Here is a 22,173-nt window from a genome sequence, read left to right on the forward strand (position 1 = left end):
CATTAGAGCGCGTCTGCCTTCACTTTCTAAAATGTTCACCACAATGACAGCAAGACACAGCTGTTAAGCTCAAAAACTGTAATTAGGCAGAACTTGTAAATTCTGCTCTCAGCTCCAGAAAGGGCATACTGTTTAATTGTTAAAGCATTTGAGATTAGGAGCCAAGTTTCTGCATGTGGTATGCTCTCTCACACCCATACCCAGTTCCCTATAACCACAATAACTCCAACGCACGTGCTACTCTCCCCACATGATCCTCACTTAACCTCCAAACTAGAATTAAGTCAGCAATTACGAAAAGGACATAGCTTGGCCTACAGTAGGATGATCACAACTAGCCCTCCGGAATACACCTGTTGCTGTTGTTGTTATTTTAAGTGGGACTGTTTAAAAAGCAATTACAAGCATACCAGAGATTGTTTCAATAGTGTAGACAGCAGCCAAAAATACACAGCTGTGCAACAATTGTAACTACTGTGCTAAAGCAGAAGGGAAGGGCCCACAAGTCATAAATCATGCCTTATTCCAGACATTCGGATCTCTTCTGACAGTTTCCTTCAGACATGAGAACTTTATGTCCTCAGTAACGCTGCAAACTCACAATTCGTCCAAATGAGTGAATAACTGGGGTTTTAACAAAGCATACCTATCCAGTTCTTCTGCTCAGACTTTTCTGCCCACTTAAACAAGGGAGTTAGGCGTTCTTCCCCTCAGATTATCATACCCACGCAATTCCAGACCCAACCAGAGGGCTTTGCCTTGCAGTCGCCTGCCAGCCTGTGCAACCCCCTGTGGCATCGGTTCAGCAGCCACCCCCTAGGGACCAGAAAAGGCCTGCGTGCTTGGGTGACTTAGAGTGAACAAGAGGTGCCGCGCACCCGTAGGCGCCAGCCGGCCGACACCGCTAGAGCTGAGCGGTACCGCTGCTCTCCAGCTCCCTCCGTCCTTCCAGGGTGGGAATGGAGGAGAGTGGCCGGGGCCGGGGGGGGGAGGGGAAGTTTCTGCGGGAGGGCTGGACTCGGCAGACGGCCGGACTCTCCCCCACGGGCAGCGGTAGCACCCGCCCGGCTTCCCGCACTCACCGCCTCTGAGAGGAACGCCCGACGCTGCCGTTAATGAACGGCAGACCGCCCTGAGGAGACGCACGAGCAGCCCGCCCTCAACGCGTCACAGCCGAGGAGCCAACCAGCGCCTGCACGAGGCTGCCGCAGCCGCCATGTCGGCGGCGGGCGGAACTTAGCGAGGCGCCCGGGCACCATAGAGTCGTGGAGGAGGGCGGGGCGAGAGCGGCCGCGCTCGCCAGGGCGGGGGTGAAAGGTCGGGGGTGAAAGGTCGGGGGTTCCGCTGAGGGAAGATGGTGGCGCCGGCGACGCTCCGCGTGGTGCGATGCGGCGGCAGCACCCTTCACGGGGCCCGGGCCGTCTTCTCCGCCGATTCCAAGCAAGTGGGGCCGGGGCCGGGGCCGGGGCCTTCCATCCTCGTGGGGGGCTCCTGAGCTCTGCAGTGGGGGCGGCTGCTGGCTGGTGTCACCGTGGCCTGCCGCTCCCCGGGGGGCACTTGGGCCCCCTCTCCCGCGGGCGGCGGGGTAATGGCTTTCCTCCCCCTCTAGGTACTTGCTATGCGCCTCTGGCGACTTCGTGAAGATGTACAGCGTGGCCACCGAGGAGACGCTGCGGGTGATGGGGGGCCACGCCGACCGGGTGACGGGCATCCAGCTGAACCCCCACAACCACATGCAGGTCTGGGGGGTGGGGGAGTGGGGTGTCTGACTGGGGGGGGTGCTGGGGGTGCTCCTGCCCCCTCGGCCGAGCTCGTGTGCTTCTGCGGGGGTTGTCCTAGGCGTTTGGGGGTTGGCTGGAATTTGGGAACGACCTGGAAGCTGAGCTAATGTTTCTCTGAAATCTGCCTGGAAGGGTAAACGTTATATATGTTTTCTACAAAAAAAAAAAAAAAAAAAAAACAAACCCTGTGAAACATGATGCGAATTACACTCGTTGAATTGAAAGACAGCAAAATGGAAATATCAACAAAATTTCCTTTTTTGTGACTATTAAAGGGGGAAAAGAAGCATGTGAGAAAATCAGCAACGTTTACTGAGATTGGTGTTTGCCTCTCTCTGTCTGCTGGTACGGATGCAGATTTGACTAAATCGCTGCAATTGCCCAGTGGCTCTTTGTCTATTGGCAGCCTGCCTTCCCTGTTCACTGCTGCTCCTGCTCTGGCTCTCGGTTTGCTTGGTTTTTTTTCTGGTACCTTTATATAAACAAGGATTATTTGCCAAGGTGGACTGCATCTGCATGTTATCTATGCGAAGTCTGATGCAAATGTTAATAGATGTTCACGTAATGGATAGCTGTGCATATTCTCGTAGTCTTAATTGATTAAGCACAAATACCTGTTGTTTCTTTCACACTTCACGAAAATGTGTATTTCAAACCAGAATAGTAGTGTTGTATTTCCATTGCATTTTGTTTGAAGGCAGCATGAAGCTGGTCTGTGTCCTGTATTTTTGATGATTCAGCTACTCAGAATCGCAGTTCCATTGATCAATCCTTTGACTTTTAAGTTGTGATTTTATGTAAAAGCTGGCTTTGATATATAACTTACATATGTGGTTTTTTTTTTTTTTCCTCAGTTATATTCTTCCTCTCTTGATGGCAGCATTAAGCTGTGGGACTTCATGGATGGGATTCCGATTAAAGTATGTTGAATTATTCCTGTTGAGCACATGTCAAAATTATTCTTGACCCACCAGTAGTAGAATAAGGATTTCTGCAGCTATTACTACAAATGGTCACAAGTCAGTCTGAGATGTGTTGTTCTGCTATTAACACAGCCTGAAAGTCATCTGTTTATGGCAGTAATAGAATGTGGCAATTGATGTGAAATTCATGGTGATGCAGAATTGCTGTGGGAAAATGATGGGACGTGTACTGACATACTAACTTTGCTACTTGCTGCAGTTCAGAGTCCGGTGTAGCTCTTAGGGAGTGTGCTGCAGTTTGTGATATGCCAATAGGAATTGACATGACGGCTTGACAATGTGGGCTGCTGACTGTTCTGTTGCTCCTGTTTTCTGCTAGATAGAGGCACTTTCTTATAGGTGGGCCTTCTCCTTTGTATTAGGGATAAGGTACTTTCAGGTTTTTCAGTTAATCTGATGTCTCAGATTTTATTAGTACTGTTTTAACGTTTGTATTAGTTCCTGATAGAATAAAGGTCTTTTTATTTGTCTTAGAATTGAGAATTTCAATTAATACATCAAGGTTTCTTTAAAGCATGTGTCTTCCTTATTGTAAAAACTTAGCATTATTCACTGTTGAAAACCATACACACACGTGTAATAATTGTTGACCTCCTCCTCTTTTTTTCTTCAGACCTTCACTGTAGGATCCAAAATTCTGGCACTGTATGCACTTGCTAGTTCTGAGGACTCTGTGTTTGTTGTAATTCCAAAGAGCGGTGAAAGAGGTACAGTGTGATTAGCATCATCTTTGCCATCTATAGTCATTCTACGTCTAAGCTACTGTCATGTCAGTGAATGGTATGCTGCAAGAACGTGCTTTAATATATTAATTTTGAAAATATTTCTTAAATCCTATGACAGATGTCTGCAATCCTGCATGTTGTACCTTTTTTCTGTTTTCATTCTATGATGTCTATGTTTTTAATATTTGTCTAGAAGAGTGCCTGTCTTCACTTTTGAAGCATACAGTGCATGTGTCTGATGTTGTAGATGCAATCTTTAAGCAGTGCTTACCATGATACAGTGTACGCTACAGTACTTGAGACTACTCTTCCACCTTAAGCAGCATTAACATAAATGGACTTGTCGTACTTAGCAGCATGCCTAGATATTTTTTTCCTAGAATTTTGTCTGAAATAAATATAAATATAGCTTGACCTTATTCTTACTACATTGCTACTAATGTCACTTCAGAGCAAGAGCAAATATTATTCAGCTTTGCTTGGTTTCCGCTTGCAGTTGCACTGGTATCCATTATCTAGTCCTCAATCTTCAATACTATTGTTTGAATCAAAATATCTGAAACAATTATTTTTTTAAAAGTATTACAAACTTTTTCAAACTTACAAAAAATATTGGAAGGTACTAACATGTTAGTTTTAAGGTAGAAGGGCTGTAAATCTCCTTTGTAAGGGGCATACATAACCTTGTTCATAAAAGCCTTTTGACAACAGATTTTTCTTTGCTTAGATACATTCCAGCTGGTCTCAGTTAAGCTGACAAAAGCAGCGGGCCAAGATTTGGAAGCCAAGGAATTGTCGGTGGTTTTGGATGGTGTAGATGTATCACCAAAGCGTATTGCATTTGGAAGAGAAGTATATTCACCTTTTGGGGTTTTTCCTTCTGTTGGGTGTTGGTTGGTTGGGGTTTTTTTCCTCTCAAATGAACTATATGCTGTTTATGCTTTTATACAAGCACAGCAGCACTGAAACAAAACTGAAGTTAAATGAATCTGTGTAAGACCTATGCTTTCTTTATTAAAAAAAAAAAAAAAGAAACAATGACACTTGTAATAGGAAAATATTTACTTAACATCAGCTTGTGTTCCCTCCAATTTAAGTACTTTGTAGTGAAACATGATTTTTTTTTTTTCATGTATAAGAACATGATCTGTATGTCCTAAGTTCTTGTTTTACTATAACAGGGTGAATATGTGGCATCAGTGAAGGATGTTAATCTCCAAGTTTATTTTTTTAAACAGAAGCAGTTGAACAGGTAAGAATGAAAATGTCAGGTATTGATTCAGTCTGATATATCATAAATGTTTGTTACCTGGTGATGTGTGCACACATAATTTTATATTTGTCAGCAACCATTTGGTTTTATGTTGGAGAAGATGTAGTCAATACATAAGAAGCTTCCCGTAGAGGCAGACAGTGAGGTGCTGCAGTGGCATTGGTAGCTTATCTTTTCAGCTCAGGCATGTGATTTTTTCAGGTAAATGCTTAGGCTGATGCTGGACTGAAACAAGTGACATAGTTTGGGCAGGGCCAAAACAGGGGCAAGAAGGGGGCGTGGAAGTAGAGAGAAAGAAGGAAAAAATCTTTCAGCTTGATTGAAGGCAAAGAACTAATGAAATAAGAGAAAAATAAGTCTGTCACTATTTTTTGAAGGGTGCATGTAACTATAACAACTTGGAGATGTTTAATTCTGCTAGTCAGAATTATTTTTATGTGCATTAGCTCATCCTTTTGAAGCTTTGTTTAAAAAAAAACAAAAAACCAATTAAAGTTACTTTCTTAACTCTTGAAGGTTCTCTGTAAGTGCAACGAAGACAAAAAGTGGAAACAATCACTTCACTTGCATAGCGTGCCATCCTACGGAGGATTGTATTGCAACTGGCCATGCCGATGGAAAGATTCGCCTCTGGTATGCACATTTCAATTCAGCTGTGTACCCCATAAAGTGATGTGACCGTAGGAATTAAGTGAAACCTGAGCAAAGCAGCCTAATTTGTCCTTAGCGTTGGCATTTTCAGAAGCCATAATGAGCAAAGAATGGCAAGCCCTGTGAACCTGCAGTACTGATGTTGACTTCAGGGTACAGCTTCAGTTTAATGTCAAATGGGAAAATATTCCTGTTAAGCTATGCTCCATGAATCTAAACTGTATTTGAAAAAGGTAATGCAGGAGCAGCTGAAATAACTCTTTATGGGCAAGTAAAGTCTTAGGGAGAGCACACTAGTGGAATTGCATGGTGAAGAACAATATGCTTGCCAAGTCGCTCTGCAGCGCTGGGTTGCTCAGTATGTGTCTAAGATTTGCAGTGTGCACCAGGAAGGCACCAAACACCGGCTAGCATGGCTCCTTCCCTCCCTTTGCATCACTTGAGCATAGAAGAAACTAGTCTAGAAATTACAGGAGAGGATGGTATACTTGATTCAATTCAGTATTTCCTTTTGTTTGCTCTCTTGTTGCTGTTGTGCTTAAAGAACTGTTCTATTCCTCCCCACATAGGAGGAATTTCTGCCACAAGAAAGAGTACACATTTTCCACACTGCACTGGCATCATGATACTGTCATGGATCTAGCTTTTTCTGTGGAAGGTGAGTTTAAAAAAAAACCAACCAACCAACCAAACAAACAAAAAAAACCAAACCCAAAACCAACCTTTCAAAGTCGATGGGTTGCAGCAAGGAGGGAAAAATCAATAGAAGTTTGAGTTTGTCCACTTACTAACCAATTGATTTCTAGAATTTTAACTATGTCCAGGAAGCATCTGAAATAAAAATGGAAGCAGTTGTTATTTTTTGATATATTTTGATTGACTTTCATAATATCAAATATCTACCTTGTGTGGTAGAATGTAAAATCTAACCCATCCTCTTACCTTTTTTCCCCCACCTCCACTCTCCCCCGTGTTTTTCATTGGTAATAGTGATGAGTTCTTGCCAGAGTCTTATTTGCATCCAGATAAAACAAGGCAGTCTTGTCCGAGCTCAAACCTAGTGGCAAAAATACAGTTAACTTTCATCTGAATTATGTGATCTGAACTGTTCTCCTTAGGATGTTTCTTACTGCAAAGTACTTCTGATAGAAGGAGAACAATTCAGCTATATTCTAACGAAGATTCAGAAAGTAATGGGATCTACTACTCCCAAAGCATTGTTTAAATTTTACTGTAGGCACAAATTCTTGTTACTTAATCCAGGTTTCTCTAGCAATTTAACATGGAATAATGAGAAATATATCTATGTGTATTGCCCAGGCTAGACATGAGGAATAATTGCTTTGTATGTGACAGTTTTAAGAAAGGTTTTTGAGAAATCTGTGTTTGTCATTGTAAACACATATGCTGATGATTTTTTTTTTCTTTTTTTTTTTTTTTCTTTTAAACCAAAACCTAAAACTGCGGTTTCATTACTGGAAAAGGAACCGGCTTGCTGAGCGGTGGAGTTGAATCTGTTCTAGTTCTGTGGCACAATGAATCAGACTGTCAGAGGGATTTCCTTCCTCGTTTGGGATCTGCTATTGAGTACATCTCCGTGTCATCTGATGGCACACTCTGTTGCACCTTGCATACAGACAACAGTAAGCCAAAACATATTTTAGGTATCACTTAATGCAAAATGGAATACAAATCTGTATGAGCTTTATTTTGTTAATTTCAGATGAATTAACTAGATACTGCATAAAAGTTCAGTATTGATCTGAAGGAACAGATGCTTGAAGTGATCTTTTGCCCTTTCATCAGTTCTGTGAATTTGCCTGATGACTGCTGTAACTTGGCTATCTGCTTGATGTCATAAATTGAGAAAAGATATGTTTATAGGATTAAGTACAGTTGGTTAAGGTCCCTTCCCCACCATGAGATGTGGTTACATTGCAGAAGCCTTTTGCAAGACTTTATCTGCTTTTCCTTTCAGGAATTACAATAATCAACAGCAACCTAAGATTTTGCAAAAGTATTCAAGGGCTAATCAAAAGTAAGTGCAACAAAATTTATTTTCCACTTAGAGGGCAGAATGTGTCACTTCCCATCTTAGGTCATTTGTCACCTTATTTTTGTTTCCAGGTACGGATATCAAGACTGGTCTAGTGGTTGATCCTAGAACCAAAGCTTTGGTCCTGAATGGAGAGCCTGGCCACTTGCAGTTCTATTGTCTCCAAAGTGACCAACAGCTGTTCAGTGTAAGTTGGATGGGCTTGTACTAAAACTTTTAACTTATTCAATCATCAAGTAAGTTATGCATCAGAGTTTATTTGAAGACTTACTAAGGCAAACAAGAAAAAAAACAGCAGCTATACCACGAGACTGGATTCTAAGCTGAGATGTTTTCAGCTTTGTCGCAAACTTCTTCTACTTCTTAAGCACAACTAAATGTTGACAGTTGAATAAATACTTCAGAACAGTGTGCTGCTCCTGTTAAATGTCAAAAATATCTAGGTAAAATCCCTCTAAAATATCTTGCCCCCTGCCTTCTTTCCTGCACTTAGCATTATTGTAGAATGTGCTTGCCCTAATTATGCTTTCCCCACTTTTTTTTTTTTTTTATGCCACAGCGCAGTCAGTTCTAATCAGTGCTTTCAGAACATGCTTTCTCCATGGTTTTATGAATAGTATCTCTAAATCTACACTTGAATTTTGAAATTTAATTTTGGTCTTCTTGTTTTCCAGTTGGATATTGTGCAACGACAATACATTCATCAGGCAGGTTTAAACCAAACTGACTTGGTAAAAGTTGCATTTAGTGCACAAGGCAAGTGGTTAGCAACAGTAGAAGAGAGAGAAGAAGTAACTGACCCTGAGTTACAGTTGAAGCTGTGGTTTTATGATGAAGAAACACAAAGGTAATGATAATAGAGCTGGCCTTCTAGGTGTCAAAATCTAAAGTATTACACAAATATCTACACAGGCTTTGTCTTGCAAAGGCAGAGTGTTTCCAGATAAACTAATAAAATTCTAGGGAAGACCCTAGGGAGAGTTTACCATGCATGCTACATGCATCTGAAACAACGCACGGAGCTGAAGTAAATACAGATTGGAAATAATTGCTCTGAATCTAATTTACTTATATTAATCACACAGGCTGTTTTAACCGTGGGACTTAAATTCACTTATTTACTTGGTACTAAAAATCATGGACTTGATGGAATGGTTCTGTAGCTTGTTCAGTTTTCCTGCCTCTGTCCAATCCATCGTTAATTGATTAGTCCTTCTAGGGTACAGAAGGTTATGACTTTATTGTTGATATTTTTCTTTAGCTAACAGATGCATCTGGTTCATACGCTTTCCCTGATTTTCTTATTTACAGAAAAAAAACCAATATTTTGACTAGAAATTGTTATTTTCTTAAAGAAGAAACAAAGCAAAATAAAGCTGATCTGTGTAGTAGCTATGTGACTGGTTGTCTGAATACTGGAAAGGCTGCCCAGAGTTCAGGCTGAATATTTGAGTGATGCTTGCTTAGTATGGAAGTGATTAGGGAAATCCAATCTGTAAATGTGATACCATTTAGCTATGTAATTAGGCAGAAGTTTCTTTGATTCCTCTTCTCCCTGCCCCTTCTAGAATCATCTTAGACTGAAATATTCCACAAGTTCAAAATGAAATAAAATGGCAAGCTTCTGTTTTCTTTTCCTATAGCTTTAAGCTGAATACTAGAATAAATATGCCCCATGAGGACCACATAACAGACATGTGCTTTCGTGACATGGATGAACTGGAAGATGAATCTCTGATATTGGTAACAGCTGGCAGAGATTGTGTGTTTAAAGTCTGGGTGATGGTAGAAGACACTGATCCGGAGGGTAAGTATGGTCAAAACTTACTCTTCCTTGCTACTTTCTAACATGCTATAGAAATTCTGACCCTAACTTCATCCCTTCAGAACTACACCTCGAGTCCCATGCATTTATCTATTTCTGCTGTTGCATGGGGTATTGTGACCATCCTTTGTGATGGAGTTGTCTCCTAGTTCTGCAGTATTATGGATTGATATGGAGGTTCCTGAAATAGCAGAGACCTTGCTGACCCTGCTGCAGAAGGGAATGGCAGCCTGGGTTGATTTGGTTAAAGGGTTATTTGTAGTAATGCTTTTTCCATGCTGGGAAAATGGATTTTTGTCATTCCTCTGTGTAGTGGTTTAACCCCAGCCAGCAACTAAGCACCATGCAGCCAGTCACTCACTCCCCCCTTGGTGGGATGGGGGAGAGAATCAGAAGGGTAAAAGGGAGAAAACTCGTGGGTTGAGATGAGAACACTTTAATAATTGAAGTAAAATAAAATAGAACAGTTAAATAGGCAAAGCAAAAGCTGTGCACGGAGACAAAGCAAAATAAGGAACTCATTCACTACTTGCCATGGGCAGGCAGGTGTGCAGCCATCTCCAGGAAAGCAGGGCTCCATCACACGTAACGGTTACTTAGGAAGACAAACGCCATCACGCCCAATGTCCCACCCTTCCTTCTACTTCCCCCAGCTTATATACTGAGAATACTCATATGGTATGGAATAGCCCCTTGGCCAGTCTGGGTCAGCCCCCCTGGCTGTGCTCCCTCCCAGACCGCCCCTGCCCCGTGTGCATCGGGCAGAGCATGGGAAGCTGAAAAGTCCTTGACTGGTGTGAGGGCCACTTAGCAACTACTTAGCATTACTTAGCACTACTTAGCAAGAACCAAAACATCAGTGTATCATCATCGACATTGTTGTCATCCTAAACCCAAAACACAGCCCCTCAATGGTATCTGAAAGAGGTTTTTTTATTTTTTTATTTTTTTTATTTTTTGATTGTAAATTGTTCTAAGCCTAGATTATATCTTAACTTAATGAGCAGATACTTTGATCTTGAGTACAGTGTGGGCTGGGGATGAAACCTACTGGGGTCTGTTTCCTTCAACAAGATCGTTTTGTATCTGCTGACTGGCCTCATCAGGGTTTGTTGTGTGTAATTTTTTTGCTTGCTTGTTTTCTAAGTGACTATACAGGGTTCTGTTTCGTGGCATGTGTAAAAGTACAAATTAGTGCTGACTTCTGTGGTGTATTTGCCCAGGGGCGGCAGGGTAGGAATGCTCAGGTAGAAAGACTCAACACGCTTCAGGCTTCTGTGCAGCAAATATAGTAAACTAATTAGTTCACACGTAGAATACACTCTGGCATGTTTTTATTTGCAGCAGATCTCTCACTGTGCCTCTAGATGGTGCCAGGCAGTTTAAAGTAGTGAAGTGTTTCTGGTTTGTTTTTTACAGGCAGTTCTTTTAATCATCAACCCGTAGCCATTATATAAAGGATATCTTAGCCTAGGGTGAACTTATTTTCCTTTCTTTCCTCATCCTACCCATATGTTTCAAAAGCATGCTGTTTTAATTTGTTTATACTGGGAAATGTATGTTATGTGGTAAGTACATCACTTTGCTTCTGTTTATTTTATGGCAATTATCAACAATGGGAAAGGTATCCCAACTGAATGCACTGGCAGGTTAACCAAGACAAGGAAGCATGCTGACGGGTCACTTTGCGATCCTCAAACTTTATGTAAATAAACTATGAGCTTTGTTGGACTCAATTGCAACCTGTTTTCAAATTTTTAGTAATGCTCCTGTTCTTGGTATAGTTTTAAAAGAACAGTATGTTTCAGAACACTAAATGTTGAATCTACTTAAGTATCTTTTTTTTCTATTATCATCTAATGTCTGCCTATTTGAGAGCACAGTTAACATAGCAGGCAAAGTAAACATGAATATTGTACCATGTTAGTTGCAGGATTCACTGTTCAGATGCAAAACTGAGGACAAATGGAAAACCTACTAGATGTTTCTTGTACTAGAACAGGACAGATTCTCTGTACCCCTTAAAAATGTAAGCCTTCTGAAACAAAAGTCTCTTGCTCTTGAGCCTATTTTGCAGCACTAATACTTGAATTCTTCTTTCTTCATGTATAGGCTTGAATTAACTAGCTCGTTTATTCATTGTAGCACAGCAAAGTGTGAGCTGGAGCTGTGACTTTGTAGGGAGCTACCACAACTACCAAGCTACTAACTGCTGTTTCTCAGAAGATGGCTCTTTGCTTGCTGTTAGCTTTGAAGAAACTGTCACTGTATGGGATTCAGTTACGTGGGATCTTAAGTGTACGTTTTGCCACCCACCTGGAAAAATAAGGTATGTTTTTCATCTGGCTTTTTATGTCTTGAACTCTCGGAACAGAAAGAATCAATTCATAGTAGCCCAAGACCTTGTTATATGTTCATATAAACATTGAATTTAACAGTCTTAAGTTCACATATAAAAATACTCTAAAATGGCGTTTAGGTGGCTGGTAACTTACTGTTAAAAATACTAAGATCAAGCTTTGCAGTTTCATCTTCTTCCTTGCTTATGACTCCTGTACCTCCCATACTCAAATACGTATTATTGGGCACACAGTAGTGTGTTAATAGCCCTTCTCTTTTTCCCCATTAATCTAGAGGTGAATCAAAGTACTGAGAAGTATAAATATAAGAAGTTTGTGCTTTATGCATGTACGCATGCATACAAATAGAAATTATATCAATAAAACATAAAGCCATATTGACCTTATTATCTGCATTATAAAATATGTATCTTGATCCTTGCTGACCTCTGCTGGAAAATCCATATTTGCCTGGCAGACTATCCCGGCATGCTCCATTGTGTGCTGTCATGATAAAAGACATCCTGAAGGTCTAGATACCATTCTGTTGTTTAAGGACAATGAGAAATGGCATAGGTTGATGGTAGAGAGAAAAAAATAGAAACTTAGAGAATAGGACAGCCTTAATATTGAGCTTCCTGGACTGTGCAAATACACAGCAGTTTCTGATCCAGGTAAAGCATCATTTTTCTCATGATACTCTTGGAAAAATAGGGCAATAGGTGACCTCACTGGTTCATCTACTTAATCTCTGTGCCAGATCTCTATATCTAAACAATTTCTGAAACAGGAGGATGCTACAAACCTACTGTAGCATTCTCTTTCAGTGGTGAGGTTTTTCTAACTGCTTCTCAAGCTTGCTTCTCAAAGTCATTACTGCAGTAATGTTAGAGGTACTTCATATACCCGCTTCCAGGAAACACCTAAAATGGAAAGCAAAACATTGCATGGTCACAATGTTCTAAAGACTCCGACATAAAGAATCATAGAAAGATACAGAGATTTTTCGCTTCCATGTTTTTGTGTGTATGTTTGTAAGCTTTTCTTCTGTGTGATCAAGTCCGTTTTATTTATACTGGTTCTCTAAGATCAGAAATTGGGAAACATGATTCTAAAACTGGTCTGCAGGAAAATCGTGGGAGGCATGTCAGGCACATCTGTACTGTATCTGTGGAGAAGGCTTCTCTTGACAGTTTGGCACAGTGGCAAGCTTTTCCCAGGCAGCTGCTCCTTTTGTAGCCCTTACTATATACTATATTAAAAGGAAATAAGTTACTCTAGGACTGTATTAATTGTGTAACTTCAAAGGGCTATGTTTTAATATAGAAATTCCATCCCTTATTAGCTTTTTTGAAAACGTTCTATAACATCAGAAATCAAAAGGGTGTTCTATTTTTCTCAAACAAGAGAATGAGAAATTAAAGTGAAAACAAATCACACGCTTCCTTCAATTGGAGCAGCCTGTAAGATTTTTTTTTTTTTTTTCACTACTCCTCTCTTTCTAGTGCTTAGAGCAATAGTAGGAATTCTTTAAATATGGAATTTATTTTCCAGTCCCAATGTGAATGCTTACTAGTAGTTATGCATTTGTAACTTATTTAAGAGCTTAAAATCACTCCTTGAAATCAGAATGTTGTAGGAGCATGTAATCCTTATACTTTTAAATGCATACTTTCAAATCTCCCAGACCTATCTGGTTGTTGTGTGTGAAGTTTCATGCTGTAGAGGTGAAAGCAAAAAGCAAACTTTTGATTGAAATATCAGAATTAACTGAATGTTTTTGTGACTTATGAATCATTACTACATAGAGAAACAAAGATGAAATCTGAAGGTCATTAATTTTGTTTTGATTTTTTACTTCTGTAGGAACATCTGCTTTGGGAGACTAACATGTTCCAAGTACCTTATTGGTGCCACTGATTATGGCTTTCTGTGTTGCTGGAACCTGCTCAGTTGTGCATGTAAGATCAGCTTAGATGTATGCTAGAGTGGTAACATTTAACACTTAAATTTACTATGAAACCTTAACATAATTCTAGTTTGATTGCAGACTGATCCACTACAAAATGTCCTGTGGAAATGTAATGATTTTCATACTTCAGTCAAGATCGTATCCTGTCCAGTGTGCATGCGCTTTATGTGCATAGTAAATTCTAAGTTAGATGATTGCTAACACAATAACGGCTAGTATTTCCTGCATTTGTAGAAGCAGTTGATAATAGTTGTGTATTTTTATTCATCTGGGAATAAGTGAAGTTGCATGTCTCTTCCAGAGGTTAAGGCCCTGTGTGTCGTTCCCATTTGACCTTTTGTTTGGCAAAGTAGCGGGATAGAACTGAATGCCTTCTCTTCATGTCTGGCTGTTGCTGTGTTTGCTTTTCAGTGGAATGGAGTGCCCACCTCAACGTCTTAGTTCTGCAACCTGATCCCCTTTCAGAACATATTGCTGCTGTCTCATGGCTCTCGAAAGAGTCCAGCTGTAAGTACAAAGGCTTCTTTGACAAGTAATAGTCAGTGGAATTTAAAATTGTGAAAGCATAATTTCTAGAAAAGGTTTTCTTAGAATTCAGCCCCATGAAAGCCATAAGACAGACCTGAGTCTGTGTTTCCACCCGTGGAAAGCTGGGCAATGTCTGACAGCAGCAATCAAGTAAAGTATGTTGGTTCCCCATCTTCCAACAGTTAGTTTGTGGGACAGGATATAGCACAGGATTAACCATGTTCTCTGGGTGAGGGTCTTGAATGTTCTTGAATGCAAAACTGGTTGAACTGTACAGCTATATTTTTAGAGCTTTGACTGTAAATTGTGATTACTGTTCCTAGAGCTACTGTTGTACAGAAAAGTTAATTTCCAAGTATGTTCTCTGGATTGGAATACTATGAAAGGTACCTTCTATTATGCAGTAAGGTTATCTAATTATAATTCCTACAAAATAGTGCTTAAAGGCAATCCTGTCCAGCTCTTACTGGCTATGATACACAGGGCTGCTTTGACAGCTATCCAGGAAGGTAACAATTTCATGATTTAAGAGAAGACATTCTTGGTTTTGCAGTGTTTGTGTTTAAACCAAATGAGCCACGGCCAATCTATATCCAGAGAAACCTTTGTAAAGAAAAGATCCAGCTTGCCGCCTTTGTTCCAAGAGACGAACCCGAAACGATTGGCTCAGAAAAATACCTTTGGCTAAGAAGATCCCAACTATTTTTTCTTACGGATACGCAAGTAAGAAATAGTGATGGGCAGGTGGTTCCCGAGGAAAAAGTATTTTCCTGAATGTGGATGGATATCTACATTCAGAGTTCTACTGTTGAGTGTAAGAGTTTCTTTTTGTGATTTCAAGGCAGTGTAAGCCATGCTTTGTTCTTTTTCTTAAAAGCTTTCAACTGCCGAAACAGCTTAAGTTCAAAATTAATTATTTACTGGTTTTCTATGGCTGATAGTTTCTGCTGCCTCATTCATACAAGAAACTAGATAATTTGGGAACACTGCCTATGCTATTTAACTTAAACAACCACTTAGAAGCTGTATTATTGCTCATTATCCAAATGTGTCATATGATGCTCGCTTTTCCCTGTAATATGTGGGTGTAAAGTAAAGAGGAAGAGATGTGTTTGCCTCTTCCACTGGACTGACAAAATCTCTTGGGCCAGTTGGAAGCTTCTGTAGGTAAGGTATGGAAATCTGGAAAGCAAGTTTTACATACTATAACTCTGCTACATCATTCTGTATTTTAGGAGCTAATGACGCTTAGCACAAAGTCTCTAGAAGAAAGACTTACACCGTCAAGCAAACAGGTACCTCTTATAGAAGTTCTGGCAGAGATGTACAGAGCAGTTCAAAATTCTATTGGTGGTTAGTTTTTCAGATTCAAATTCCCTTCTGTCATGAAAATGCACATCAGATCATTAGATGGAGTCATAGGCACTTAGCTGAAGGGGCAGTAATCTCTATTTGTTTTTTCTTTTTTTGACAGATTGCTGTTTGTAAAAACCTTTAAAAAAAAGAGGTATTAGTAAGCTACTCTCTCCTTTTCTCACTTCCCCTGAACAAAAAAATTATACTTTTCTAAAAGGATTCAGGTTACACGAATGAAGCATAACCACTTGACGTTTGGATAAGCTTTTCCCTTATCTTGGTTTCTTTAACACTTGGAACCTTGAGTGTGGCCTGAACTGTGCTTTCTGGTGAGGATGAACAGTTGTCAGTCAATCGTGGCTTATCAGTGAGAACGAATTTCAAAATTACATTCCAGTATGTACTTCTGTGGAGAAGTCGTCTAGGAAATTCAATCTTTTAAATTCATGTTGAAGAAGCGTTTCAAACCCACAGAACAGAATAAAACAGTAGCACTTGATCGATTTGGTTGGTTAGATAAAATAGATCAATGTAGAAGTTAGTGTCTTTCTAATACAAAATCCAATGGGAATGTGGTTATAAGCAATCACTTTCTTTGGAGGGTGGGGGAATAATTCGGTACTCAGATTAAGGTATATTGATCTAGGAAAATGCCAGAAGGGAAGTTGCCATGTTTTGCTTCCAGTTGCATAATTAAATCACTCAGCAGATGATGCTGGGGTATAAATGATCTTTTAGTTGTAAGTGGAATCCGAAAGCCATACTTCGTTTTTCTGGCACGTGCACCAGCTTCTGTATTTGGAAGTTAATTGGTACATCAGCCAACTACAATCTGGTGTCCTTGAATCCAGATTCTGAAGAGTTTTTTACCTCTGTATAGGATTCTCTCAGGATGCCTGGCAGAGAATGACTACAAAGAGCCACATGGCCCAGTTGATTTAAATTTGAGTGTAGAGTTCTGGTTGCTTCTGAATTTTGGTAATTCAAAATGAGATAGAACTTAATTTATGACACTAAAATTCTACTTAAAATTTTCACCTTTTTCAAGCTGGCAGTAGAAGAAAGTCTTCCTGTGACCCCATTTAGCTTGCTATTGGGAAAGCACAGACGTCAGCAATCACAAGAGGATATAGACCTTGGAAAAGTAGTTGTTCGTCATAAGCATGAGCAAGACTCACCTGCTGTCAAAGAGGTAGGAGTAATTACAGTAACTGTACAAACAAAATCATGACAAACAAAAGCTTTCATAAAGTTTCTCTTTTATCTTTTCAGCTTTTGCACACTCCAGCACATGTTTTGCCATCTGCTTCCTTCCTTTGTCCTATATTTATTAATTCATTGCTCATCTCCAAAGAGAACAAAAGGTAAGAAAAATTGAAGAACTCTCCTTAGTTATTGAAGTTATTTTAAATTATGTATCTCTTTGTTTAAAGTGTAAAAGCAGTTTTCCAACACTCTTCATTCTTCTATTGACATGTTAGTAGAACGCTTTATTGTGGCAAGATTTTTTTAAAACAACTCGACTTTTGGGAGATAATGTGGACTGGCTGTTTAGTCTGAAGGCTCTTTTGTTGCTGTTATTTGGCATAACGTGCTCATACACAAAATGTTGCCTTGGGTAATCAAATGTTCGTTATGAATTTAACTTCATTCCAGGGATTTCATGGTTTTATTGGTATTTTTGGATAAATGTCAGATTCTCAACTTTATTTGATATTATGATGACTTCCTGCATAATTCTTGGTTTAGGTTTCTAGATAAACCAATGAGTTAGTCCTTAGGTTTAATCTTAACAGTTTGTTTAGAACTCAAATTTCATTCCTAATTAAGCTACAAAATATGAGTGTATACTGTGAACACAGCTAGCTAAGCTTGTCTTACAATGCATTAATCCCAATTTAATGGAGTAGTTTGATAGGTACTTAATGTATTGTAGCTTGCTTCTCTGAGATCAGTGTTTGCTTCTAGAAAATGAATGCAGGCACAGGGGTTATGACTGTAGTCTTGTATTAGGGTTAATATCTGCCACTTGCACTGAAGCCAATTAAATGCTCGCATTTTTTTGTGCAGTCTATTCTTTAAAGTATTATAGGAAACTCTGCCAAGCCAGAGATGAAAATGTGTCATTGTTATCAGCTGCCATTCTGAATCTGCAAAGACCAGTGAGCAGATGGTTTATACTGCCAGGGTTTACCCAGAAAAAAACGCCAGTTTGAGTAGTTTTTGCATGTGCATTGTGTTCTGCTGTGACAGCAGTTCTACTATATTGTGTTGGCCAGCATTGCTAGCTTTCTTACTGTATGACACAATTAAAAGTCTTTCTTTTTGCCACATCAACAAAACACTGGCAAAAATCTAATACAAGGCATATATAGAAACTTGCATGTAGTTTCAGTACTGAAGGATTTGGGAGTTCAGTGGCCTGTGTAAATATTTGTGCATGTAGAGCTTGTACTTTGACACTGTTAATTACTATGACTGAGCATTTAAAGTTACATATAAGGGCTGTAGGATTGGGCTCTTGAAGAATGAGAGGAGTATATCAATGTATAGATTAATTTTTATATTTTCCTTGGCAATATAATATTAATGTATTACACGTTTCACCATTACATTTTGAGAGTGATAAATAGTTTGTATTTGAACAGATGATTTTTAGGAGACTGGTACTGTTCTGCCATGCAGGGTACTCCTAATGATATCTGAAATATTTATATAACAGACATTTGAATTAATACTATTAATTACCACATAGTAAATGGTAACTGTTCTATGTAATTCTTTGGAAGTATGCTTTCTACTTCAGCACAAGTTTAACTTGTGAAGTCAGAAGGGAGCAGCCAGTTTAAGCACCTCCCTATGTTTAAAAAAAAAAAACAAAAACAAACACCACCAAACAAAAACCTTTTTCTTTTCTAGTTACACTCTAGGTGTTGTAGCAATTTTTAAGACTTAAGTGACCTTTTTCAGATTTGAAAGAGAAGAATGGCCTTCTTGAATATTGTCTCATCTACCAGTGTATTCAATGTTTCTAATCCTGTAGGAGTGTGAGATTGTAACTTTTTACAAATGCTGATCTGCCTGTTCTGACATTATGTATTCTACTTGGAGAAAGAAAAATATTTTGTTAGTTCAGTTTACTTAAAACAGAGGACAGCTATTTGAAAACTGGCTAGTAATTGAGATAGCAAGAAAAGTATAGTAGCTTGTAAGTAGCCTGAGATTAAAAAAAATAAATAAAATCTAATGTTTACTTAGTTATTTGCATGATAACTTACCTCTCTCCTATAGTATGTGATCCTATAGTATGTGAAAGTACCTATTAATTTCATTAATCTGGTTGTTGCCAATCATCTTCCTCTTACAGTGCTGAAGAAGTTGCTGATGAAGTAGAAATGGAAAGTGAAAAAACAGAGGATGATTCAGATGAGGAAAGAGATGTTACTGAAATGGAACAAGAAGATACAAGTCCTATGGAGTTATTAGGAGAGATGACATGTAAACTGTCTAAATCCCAGGAAAAAGAGCTACGAAAAATAAGAAAAATGGACTACAGTTGGATAGCAGCTTTCTAAATGGACTGCAGTTGGATAGCAGCTTTCTAAATGGACTACGGTTGGATATCAGCTTTCTAAACAGACATCTTGTGTTTTTTATACTGTAAGCTGAAGCTTTCTGGATTAAACATTCTTCAAAAAAAAAAAAAATCTTTCAAGTCTTTTGGCCATAAATTTTAGCAGCCTTTATTTCCGTAAGAAGGGAGAACTGGGGGAAGGGATTAAAGTTTTGAAAAGCTGGTTCTGTTCCTAGTTTATTACTCATTCTCTGTGACCTTAGAAAATGTTTAACCTGTGGGGTTTTCCCCCTTGCAAATTTATTTGAAAGGCTAATAGTAAAATTGAGTTCATTATCTAACTTGTGATCAGTTAGCAAAGTGACAGCTAAGCTGCTGAAAATCTCCTCTACTGAGGCTGGGCTACTGATGCCAAAGCAACAGCAGCAAACAGCTTCTGTTACTAAGACTGCTTAATTCAAGATTTGGCAGGGGAAATCAGGATGGTTCTTAGTAGTGCTGTATACAGGTAGGTAACAAGTCTCCTCCTCAGAAGCTCCTCTAGCTGTTGGGACAGATGACAAATGGTTTAATACACCTCGTTCTGGAATATAGATACCTACATGTTTGCTGGTGTTCATAGAGTACGGAGATTCCTAGGCATAGGGGACTTACTTAGATGTACCGGCACATAATGAAACCTTTCCAAATATCAGGAGAACTGCACCACATAGAAGATATGTCTGGTTTTGTGACAGCCATCTTAGTAGGCCTCTCGCACATCAGCTCTAGTTTCTATATATCACTTAACTATACAGAGGGTATAGTTAGTTTTAAGTAGTAGATTTGAAGGCCTAAAAGTGGCCAAAATGTCTTCTGAAGGATATTGGAAATATAATGAAGAATTCAGAAGGAGGGCTGCAACTCATCTGTGCCTGCTTTGGAATGCTTTATTTTTAAAACAGTTGTTTTCTACTGTTCCTCAATATTTTTATATTTTTTTTTAACCTTGTGTGTATCTCAGTGGCCATGAAAGTTCTCCATATTTACTGTGATGCCCTAAGTCAAATCTTAATTTGATTTTTTTGGCTTCTGCTTCTTCCTTCTAAAGGCTTCTTTATAAGGATTTTTTTGGTCTTTATGAGAAAGATTTGACATAAAAAGAACAGAGAAAGCAAATGAAGTTAATGTCATGATTTCAGTTACATGATGAATACAACAGGTAATAAAATACCTCTGCAACATGTAGAGGTCAGTGTTCAGTAACTCTGGGGTGCCTCAGGCATCATCACAGAACAGTGAGTCTCATGGAAGCAGTTACAGCTTTATTTGGGCTGAGGGACAGACCATGCAAGGGAATTGCTTACTTCCAAAATTTTCCACTCAGACAAGCAGTCAGATAAACACGAGGACCTGAAACTTCAGCAGCTATGGAAAGCACTATGAAAAACAGCTAGAGAGGCAAGGCCTTATGAAATACATCACAGCAGCAGGATTTGACCAAGATGCTGCTTCCCTGGGGCACCACATACATAGATGTTGCTCTAAACGCAGAGGAGAGCGGACCAGTGATTTTCACCCACTGGTTCCAGTCAAGCGTAGATCCACAGAGACTGAAAATCACTGCTGTGCACTGGTATTTCGTGGTCCCAGACTGGTTACTAATAAACAGCAGCTCCAAAACACGCCCTGGTCCTCGGTGGACAGACTTGGCAGGAAAGCTTAGTTAAAGGCTGGTATTACTAAAAAGTGATGGCTATATTTTTTCAGTTGTTAAAGAATAGGGAAAAAAAAAACCAACAAAACAAAACTGCAAATTGCACAGCCTGTTTTAGCATCACCTGGATCTTGTATTTCACGTGTATTTCTGCCTAACAATCATTTGGCTGTCTGACCTTGAGGGAGCCACTTTCAGATATTTCAATCTGCCAAATCCCAAAATGCAATGAGCCTTTTAAAGCATGCAGTAACAGCCAGAATTAGAATCAGCAGAGAATAGGACAGAGGAAAACAACAACTTGAAATATAACTCAAGGGGACTTCCACAGACCACCTAGGCCACCCTTCTGCCCTGAAGCAGAGTAACTGAGGTGTACTTATTCCTGACAGATACTTGTAAACCTCTGATAAAAGTCATGCTATGATCTATGTAATCTGTTCAATGTTTACCTATTCTGACAGTGACAGTTTTTCCTAATAAAAGTAATCTTTCTTTCCTGCAAAATTTCTATTCTATTCTTCCATGTTTGTTGTAAACTCCTTTGATAATAATCTTTAGGGAAAAAAAAAAGAAAGCATGCTACTCTGTTTCCTTTAAACAAAAAAATCATCTCCTTTAACCTTTGTTTTTTGCTTTTCTCTAGGCCCTTAGAAGCATCAGAATTATCTTCCAGACCTTCTTTGGGCTAATTGCTTACATGTCAAATATTGTTCTGACTAATTTATTATAATTTCAAGGGCAAATTCTGTCAGGGTCGTTCAATACTGATAAATGTTTCCAGATAGTCCTAAAGCCTGTTCTTTCTCTGTTCTGGCTTGTATTCCTTGTTGATTACCTTTAGTACCTGCCGCAGTCTTTTTTTGGTGATGGCAGAAGCAAAGGTGGCAATTTTTACCCCAGCTAACACCGCAGCGTTACACAGCAAACACCGCTTCAGGTGTGGAATCTCCGCAGGGCAGCACTCTCTGTGGGTACCCCAGTTCAGATCAAACGCTGCGGGCGTTAGTTTTGGCCTCTGCACAGCATTTCTTCAGGGAGTTAAGTAGTAGATTATAATTATGTAAACTGGAATTTAGCCAGAGCAGCAGGGTCACTCACCTCTAAGGTTGCAAAAGGCATTTAAATAATACCCTGAACAGCTCAGGATTTTAACTACTCTACTAACTTAGCATGTAAAGGGGAGAATTTGTCACAACAGAGTATCTTCACAAGAAGAAATCATTATTGGATGGCAGAAATCGTGAATGAAATTTGTGTAACCGTAAAGCAACTCGGCACGAAATCCTGACTTTTCAGAAATCATTGACAAAGCACCCTTTGATGTTATAGTCCAGGGTCACAAAGACATATAACCAACAAGATGAAGTACTAAATCTGAAAATGCTGCTATTAAGTGTGTTCTCAGTGGTAC

General features: G+C 39.4%; 1 protein-coding gene across 1 annotated transcript; it reads left to right on the forward strand.

Moving 5' to 3' along the window:
* The first annotated feature begins 1,332 nt into the window (after positions 1–1,332).
* On the forward strand, positions 1,333–19,187 carry WDR75 (WD repeat domain 75). Its single transcript, XM_082313178.1, has 21 exons — positions 1,333–1,440; positions 1,610–1,739; positions 2,636–2,701; positions 3,378–3,471; positions 4,217–4,341; positions 4,671–4,741; positions 5,279–5,395; positions 5,983–6,071; positions 6,898–7,056; positions 7,392–7,451; positions 7,541–7,656; positions 8,144–8,316; positions 9,113–9,276; positions 11,440–11,623; positions 13,500–13,594; positions 14,017–14,112; positions 14,687–14,856; positions 15,369–15,428; positions 16,538–16,681; positions 16,762–16,853; positions 18,857–19,187. The coding sequence occupies exons 1-21, from the start codon at positions 1,355–1,357 to the stop codon at positions 19,062–19,064; spliced, it is 2,499 nt and encodes an 832-aa protein (XP_082169304.1). The 5' UTR covers positions 1,333–1,354; the 3' UTR covers positions 19,065–19,187.
* The last annotated feature ends 2,986 nt before the right edge of the window (positions 19,188–22,173 follow it).

The sequence above is a fragment of the Platalea leucorodia genome (assembly GCF_965183815.1).
Source record: "Platalea leucorodia genome assembly, chromosome: 5".
NCBI lineage: Eukaryota > Metazoa > Chordata > Aves > Pelecaniformes > Threskiornithidae > Platalea > Platalea leucorodia.

Coding starts and splice junctions, on each gene's coding strand:
- WDR75 (XM_082313178.1), top strand. CDS start 1,355: ATGGTGGCGCCGGCGACGCTCCGCGTGGTGCGATGCGGCGGCAGCACC. Junction 1,441..1,609: donor GTCTTCTCCGCCGATTCCAA/GCAAGTGGGGCC, acceptor CTCCCCCTCTAG/GTACTTGCTATGCGCCTCTG. Junction 13,595..14,016: donor GAACCTGCTCAGTTGTGCAT/GTAAGATCAGCT, acceptor TTTGCTTTTCAG/TGGAATGGAGTGCCCACCTC.